The 7,500-nt window shown below is 47.9% G+C and overlaps 1 protein-coding gene and 1 long non-coding RNA gene across 2 annotated transcripts in view; one reads left to right on the top strand and one right to left on the bottom strand.

The window, feature by feature from the left end:
• LOC147470787 (uncharacterized) overlaps positions 1-682 on the top strand; it is a gene marked incomplete at its 5' end in the record, with an annotated part of 3,763 nt that extends 3,081 nt beyond the window's left edge. The window contains one exon of the mRNA XM_086542857.1: positions 671-682. Within this exon, the coding sequence (XP_086398983.1) occupies positions 671-682 (12 nt within the window). The remainder of the gene's footprint in view (positions 1-670) is intronic.
• Positions 1-7,500, bottom strand: part of LOC122255230 (uncharacterized) — a 254,655-nt gene that overhangs the window by 102,702 nt on the left and 144,453 nt on the right. The window lies entirely within an intron of this gene.

Genomic DNA, 7,500 nt, shown 5'->3' with positions numbered 1-7,500 from the left:
CAACCTTATTTATGTCTCATTTTTGTCTCTCTCTGTCAACATTATTTATGTCTTATTCTTGTCTCCCAAACTCAACCTTACTTATGTCTTATTTTTGTCTCTCTATCTCTCTCTCAACCTAATTTATGTCTCATTTATGTCTCTCTCTGTCAACCTTATTTATGTCTTATTCTTGTCTATCAAACTCAACCTTACTTATGTCTTATTTTTGTCTCTCTCTCACTATCTCTCAAGTCTCTCTACGCCCTTCCACCTCTGATAGCACCCCCTTCCTTTATAAGTCCGCGTCTCAGAATAAATGTAAACACGGCCGCAAGACTTAAGGCTGTTATTAAGTCTGGAAGAGTATTGCTCTCTATGACGCCCGCCCTCATCTCACACGCATCATAGGATTTACGAGAGAATTTAAAAGTTTAAAGAGAGTTTGAGGAGAGGGAGATCCATTCAGGCAGGAAGGAGAGGCTGGGAACAAGAAGGTAGCAACGAGGTGAATGGACATGAATTAATAATGATGTTGTATGAATAGATGCGAAGGAGGAGGTGGCAAAGAGGTAAATGTATATGGAATATTAATGATAATAATGAATAGGTAGATGTATTAGTAAGATATTATGGAATGAAGATCAGTATGTTAAATTATATCTGAGTAAAAAGTCGACAGCTTTTTCAGATGTGGGAGTAATCAAACTGTCATTTTTTTTTATCACGGCGTTAATTACGATGAGGGGGGGTAATTAACAGGTTGGAAAAAACAAACTCTTGGCCTAATGACCTGCTTCTTAAGAGTCACCCTACACCGCTGCTATACACTGTAGATACGAATCCATTAACATTAATGGTTGAACTTGAATACTATTGTTTCGTTCTGCGTATCGAGTGACGGCCTTTGTGTGTGAGGGAGGAAGAGGGGGGGAGGAGGAGGAGGAGGAGGAGGAGGAGGAGGAGGAGGAGGAGGAGGAGGAGGAGGAGGAGGAGGAGGAGGAGGAGGAGGAGGAGGAGGAGGAGGAGGAGGAGGAGGAGGAAGAGGAAGAAGAAGAAGAGGAGGAGGAGGAGGAGGAGTAGGAGGAAGGAAGAGGAGTAGGAGGAAGGAGGATTAGTAGGAGGAAGGAGGAGGAGGAGGAGGAGGAGGAGGAGGAGGAGGAGGAGGAGGAGGAGGAGGAGGAGGAGGAGGAGGAGGAGGGAGGTGGAGAAAGGAGGAGGTGGAGGAGCTGCAGAAGAAGAAGAAGAGAGGAGGAGAGGAGTAGGAGAAAGGAGGATGAGGTTGAGCAGAGGAGGAGGAGGGGGGGGGGGGGGGGGAAAACCAAGGAAGGAGGAGGAAGGAGGAGGCCGGAGGAGAGGAGGAGGAGGAGGCTAAGGAGGAGGAGGAGGAGGAGGATGAGGAGGAGGAGAGGAGGAGGAGAGTGAGGAGGAGCGGCTGGGAGGAGGAGAGGAGGAGAAGGAGGAAGAAGAAGAATAGCAGAAGATGAGGAGGAGTAGGGAGAAAGGAGGGGATGAGTGAGTTGGCGGAGGCGGAGGCAGGAGGAGGAGGAGGCGGAACAACCATGAGGAGGAGGAGGAGAAGGAGGAGGAAGGAGGACGGAAGGAGGAGGAAGATGAGGAGGAGGAGGAGGATGAGGAGGCGAGGAAAAGGGGGAGGAGAAGAGGAAGGAGGAGGAAGGAGAAGAAGCAGAGAAGAAGAAGATTGGAAGGAGGAGTTGAATGAAGCGGGAAGGGACGAAGTTTTGAGTTGCGGACGTTGGGAGTTGAGGATTTTTGAATTTTGATTCGGAGTGTGGTGAGGAGTTGTTTGTTTTTGTTTTGATTGATATCCGGAGTGAGGGGAGGAGGAAGGAGGAGGAGGAGGAGGCGAAGAAGCAAGAGAGGAGGAGGAGTAGGAGAAAGGAGGATGAGTTGAAAGGAGGAGGAGGCTAGGGGGAGGAGAGGGTCAGAGAGGAGGAAGGAGGATGGAAGCTTGAGAGGAGGAGGAGAGAGGAGGATGAGGAGGAGGAGGAGAGGGATTGAGTAGGAGGAGGGGGAGGAAGGAGCGTGGGGAAGGAGGAGGAAAAGAATGAAAGAAGAAGAAGAAGAGGGGAGGCAAGGAAGAGGAAGGGGGTAGTGAGAGGCTGAAGAAGATGGGAGAGAGGAGGATGAGTAGGTGGGATGTGGTGAGTTGGATGAGGAGGAGGAAGTAGTAGGAAGTCGAGAGCGGAGTATGGAGTGGTGGTGTTCTGTGGGGGATGGCGGAAGGAGGAGGACGGAGGGATTCGGAGAGAGAGCAGAAGAGGAGGAAGGGAGGAAGAAAGAAGAGGGCGGTTTCTAGGAGTAGTAGGAGTGTAGGCGGGAACGGAAGAGGAGTAAGGAGGAAGGAGGATTAGGTAGGGGAGAGGAAGGCGGAGGGAGGAGGAGGAGGAGTGCGAAGAGAATACGTAAGCGAGAAGAAGAGCCTCAGCGACAGATTCGAAGCAGAGGAGGTAGGAGGAAGGAGTAGGAGGAAGGAGACAGGGAGAAAGGAGGAGGAGGCGGAGGAGGACGGAGTGAGGAAGGTGGAGGACGGCGGAGGAAGGAGCGAGGAGGCGGCGGAGGAGGAGGAGGAGGAAGAAGAGGAAGACTGGAAGAAGAACTGAAGAGGAGGAGGAGTGAGGAGGGAAGTAGGAGGGAGAAAGGAGAGATGCGGAGAAGAGGAGTAGGAAGAAGGAGGATTAAGTAAGGGAGGAGGAGGAAGGAGGAGGAGGAGGAAGGAGGAGGAAGGAGGAGGAGGAGGAGGAGGAGGAGGAAGAGGAGGAGGAGGAGGAAGAGGAGGAGGAGGAGGAGGAAGAAGAAGAAGAAGAAGAAGAAGAAGAAGAGGAGGAGGAGGAAGAAGAGGAAGAGGAAGAAGAAGAGGAGGAGGAGGAGGAGTAGGAGGAAGGAAGAGGAGTAGGAAGAAGGAGGATTAGTAGGAGGTAGGAGGAGGAAGGAGGAGGAAGAGGAAGAAGAGGAGGAGTAGGAGGATGGAGAAGGAAGAGAAGGAGTAAGGAGGAAGAGGAGGAAGAGGGAGGAGGAGGAAGGAGGAGGAGGAGGAGGAAGGAGGAGGAGGAGGAAGGAGGAGGAGGAGGAAGGAGGAGGAGGAGGAAGGAGGAGGAGGAGGATGGGAGAGGAAGAGGTGAGGAAGAAGGAGGAAGGGGAGGAGGAGAAAGAGGGGGAAAAAGAGGAGGAAAGGAAGAAAAAAATAACACCAATATACGAAGAAAAAAGAAAAAACTTACAGTCTTCAGTCAAGAAAGGGAGGAATGAGGGAGCCGACATCGTCGCATCAAGAGATTAGAATATAGGGCGCGAATTTGTAAACTGCATTAAAAAAAGAGAAATGAGAAGAAAACAATGCGAAAGAGAGAAGAAAGAGAGGGAGAAAAGGAGGAAGAAAAGTGAATGAGGGAGGAAGAGACGGGGAGAGGACGAGGAGAGAGAAAGAGGAGAAAGATGACGGTACGAAAGAGAGAAGAGAGGGAGGAGAAGAGAGAGAGGGGAGAAGGTAGAACGGTAGAGAGCAGCGAGAGGAGAAGATGAATGAGGTGGGAGGGGAGAAGAGAATGGAGGAGACCGAGAGAGCGGCATTAATAAAAAAAGAGGGCGAAGAGAGAAGAGGGCGGAGTGAGAAGAAGAAGATGAGCGTAGGAGAACCGGAAGGAGAAGAGAAAGAGAAGAAAGGAGGAGAAAAAGGGAAGAAGAAAGGGAAAAGAAAAGTAAGGACGAAGAAAGGAAGGGAAGAGAGGGAGAGAAAGAAGGAGAGAGGGAGGAGAGGAACCGGACACGAGGAGAGAGGAGAGGAGGGTAGGAAGGAGAAAAGAAGATAAGGAAGAAAGGAGAGGAAGAAGACTCTCGCCTCAGAAGGGACCAGGCATAGAAGGCTCCTATCACCGCAATTCACCAAGAGCGAAAGAAAACATGACACAGTATTATGGGTGGAACCGGGAGAAAAGAATCCAGGAAACAAAAGATAATTAAATGGGGAAAAGAAAAAAAAAAAGAAGAGAAAAAAAGGGGGGGGGGGAGGGGAAATTAGACAATAACAAAGGAGGAGGAGAGAGGAGAGAGGAAAGTAGGAATATTAGAATGGAAAATGTGGAAAAAGAAAGGAAAGAAAAAGGAAGAAAAAAAAGATATATATGAGCCTCAAAATAAGACAGAAGGGATGTGCCCATCAATGCATGGTATAAGTAAAAGATGTTAAAAAAATAAAAAGAAAAAGGAAAAGGAGAGGAGAAAGAAAGGAAAGGAGAAACAGAGAGAGAATGAGAGGGGGAGAAAGATAGAAAGATAAGAAAGATCTGAGAGAGAGAGAGTTGAGCAGAAAGAAGGACGAGCAAGCGCGGCGACCGAAAAGGGGACGAAGCAGAAGAGGGAAAGAAAAGCCAGCAGCGAGAGGGGAAGACGACGTAAGAACGCGAAAAGAACAACGCTAAGAGAGGCTCCGCATAGCGAGGCAGAAGAAGAGAATGCGAAAAGGAGCAGAGACGAAGTGGGGAAGGACAGACCAAGAAGAAGAAGAAGCAAACGAAACGACAGGAAGGAACGCATAGAACGAAAGAGAAAAGAAGAAAGTGAAGCAGGAAAGAAGGTACATTAGAAGGAAGAGAATGAGAAGTACGAGAGAGTAAAAAAGAAGAAACAGAAAGAAAGAACGAGGAAGAGGAAAGATTTAGAGAGAGAGGATTGGAGAGAAGGAAAGACCAAGAATGAGGGCAGAGAGAAAGACAGAAGAAGGAGGGCAAGATCAAGAAGAACGCAGAAGAAGCGAAGCCGAGAGAGAACTCAGAAGGTAGCAGAAGAAGAGACGCCGAAGCCCGGAGAAGGAAAGCGAAAGCGAGACGACGTAGAGAAGAAGAAGAACGAATGAAGAGCAATAAGGGCAGAAACGAAGAAGAGAATGAGACAGCCGAAGAAAGAAGATACGGGAAAGAAGAGAGAAGAGAGAGGAGAGGAGAGAGAGAGAGAGTGACGAGAGAGAGAGAAGAAGAAAGGAAGGCAAGTAAGATGAAACGAAGGAAAAGCGAAGAAGAGAGAAGAAGGAGGAAGGAGAAAGAAAGATAGGAGACGAAGGAAAACGACGAGAAAAGGAGAGAACGAGAAGAAGAAAAGAGGAGAGAGAGAGAGAGAGAGACGGGAGAGAGGGGAGAGAGGAGATGAGAGAGACGTAAGAGGAGGGAAGGGGGAGAAACAGCGAAGGAGGAGAAGAGAAGATAAAGAGGAGAGGAAAGAGAAAGAACAGAGAGGAAGAAGCAGAAGGAGAAGAAGGAAGAAAGAGAAAGCAGGGATGAGAAGAAGAAGGGAAAAGAGAAAGGGAAGTGACAGAAACGAAGCGGCAAAAGAAGGAAGAAGAAGAAGAGCAGAAGAGAAGATAGCAAGAAGAGAGAGAGAGGAACGAGCAGAAGAAGCTACAAGAAGCAGAAGAGAAGAGGACGGAGAGACAGGAACAAGAAGGACCGACGAGAAGCAGGTGGAAAAGAAGAAGAAGGAGAAGACTGGAAGAAGAGGAAGAAGAAGAGACGGAGACACAGAGAGAACGACATGAAAGAGAAAGGACGCAAGAAGACTCGGAGAAGACGAGAAGAGAGGAGATCTGAGAACGGGAAGACAGAGTGAGAAACAGGAAAGGAGAAACAGATAGAAAATGAGAGGGGGAGAAAGATAAAGAGAGTGATACATTAGGAGAATGAGAAGAATAGAGAGGCTAAGAAGGAGAAACAGAAGTAGAATGACAAGGAGTGAGAAAGAGAGAGAGAGAGAGAGAGAGAGAGAGAGAGAGAGAGAGAGAGAGAGAGAGAGAGAGAGAGAGAGAGAGAGAGAGAGAGAGAGAGAGAGAGAGAGAGAGAGAGAGAGAAGGAGAGAGAGAGAGAGAGATGAGCGGAGAGAGAGATGAGAGGAGAGAGAGAGAGGAGAGAGAGAGAGAGGGAGCGGAGAGAGAGAGAGAGAGAGGGAGAGGGAGAGGAGAGAGAGGGAGAGGAGAGAGAGAGGAGAGAGAGAGAAAGGGAGAGGAGAGAGAGAGAGAGAGAGAGAGGGAGAGGAGAGAGAGAGGGGGAGAGGAGAGAGAGAGAGGGAGAGAGAGAGAGAGAGAGAGAGAGAGAGAGAGAGAGAGAGAGAGAGAGAGAGAGAGAGAGAGAGAGAGAGAGAGAGAGGAAAAGAGAAACAGAAAAAGGGAGAAGGAGAGAGAGAAAAAGAATAATGGCAAGGCGCCCAAAAGATGAGGTAAAATGCATAACGAGGCGACGCAACTGACAAAGCAATTTTCTGATAATGAGGATGAAAGACCAAGCGAAAGAAAAAAACAAAAAGAGACACAAAAATAATTAATTAAAGTAAAAAGTATTCGGATTATGGATGCTTATTTTGATATGTATTTTGTAATGATCAAATTCAGGTACCTTGCAGAAAAGAAAGTAAAATGATTATATGTTTATTCCGATACATGGTTTGTAATCCTTAAATTGACAAGACACTTCTACAAATATCTAATTTATTTTTCATTCGAATAAATAATTCATTCTTCTACATACCAGTGATAATTAAACATTCAGTACAGAGAAATACTGAAATGACTTTATTTATCAGTATGAAATTAATACTTATAATCTTTTATATATTCAATTTGTGAGAATTTAGAATTAACGCAAAACATACAAACAAACAAAAAAATAATACATTATATAATTCCTGAAAAATATTCTCATTTCGATTTTTTTTCTACTTCATACATATCTACCTTATCTATCTATCGGGGATGAATCTATCTATTATCTGTCTATTAATGCTTCTATACTAACTAGTTAAAAGGAGGAAGGGAAGAAGGGAGGAAGGAGGAAGGGAGGAAGGAAGGAAGGGGGAAGGGGGAAGGGGGAAGGGGGAAGGGAGGAAGGGGGAAGGGAGGAAAGGAGGAAGGGCGAAGGGGGGATGTAGGAAGGGGGAAGGGAGGAAGGGGGAAAGGGGAAGGGAGGACGAAGGAAGGGAGGAAGGGGAATAAGGAAGGGAGGAAGGAGAAAGGGAGGAAGGGGTAAGGGAGGATGGGAAGAAGGGAGAAGGGAGGAAGGAGGAAGGAGGAAGGGAGGAAGGAGGAATGGAAGAAGGGAGGAAGGAGGAAGGAGGAAGGGAAGAAGGGAGAATGGAGGAAGGAGGAAGGAAGGATGGGAAGAAGGGAGAAAGGGAGGAAGGGAAAAGGGAAGAAGGAGCAAGGGGGAAGAGGGAAGGGAGGATGGGAAGAAGGGAGAATGGATGAAGGAGGAAGGGAGGAAGGGAAGAAGGGAGAAGGGAGGAAGGAGGAATGGAAGAAGGGAGGAAGGAGGAAGGGAGAAAGGAAGAAGGAGCAAGGGGGAAGAGGGAAGGGAGGATGGGAAGAAGGGAGAATGGAGGAAGGAGGAAGGGAGGAAGGGAAGAAGGGAGAAGGGAGGAAGGGGGAAGGGAAGAAGGGAGGAAGGGGGAAGGGAGGAAGGAGGAAGGGAGGAAGGGGGGAGGGAGGAAGGGAGGAAAGGGGAAGGGAGGAAGGGGGAAGGG

This window comes from Penaeus japonicus, unplaced genomic scaffold (assembly GCF_977035675.1).
Source record: "Penaeus japonicus unplaced genomic scaffold, GWHDUDI00000001_assembly GWHDUDI00000012, whole genome shotgun sequence".
NCBI classification, from domain to species: Eukaryota; Metazoa; Arthropoda; class Malacostraca; order Decapoda; family Penaeidae; genus Penaeus; species Penaeus japonicus.
Note: the sequence above shows the minus strand (reverse complement) of the source record. Positions and strands in the feature narration are given on the sequence as shown.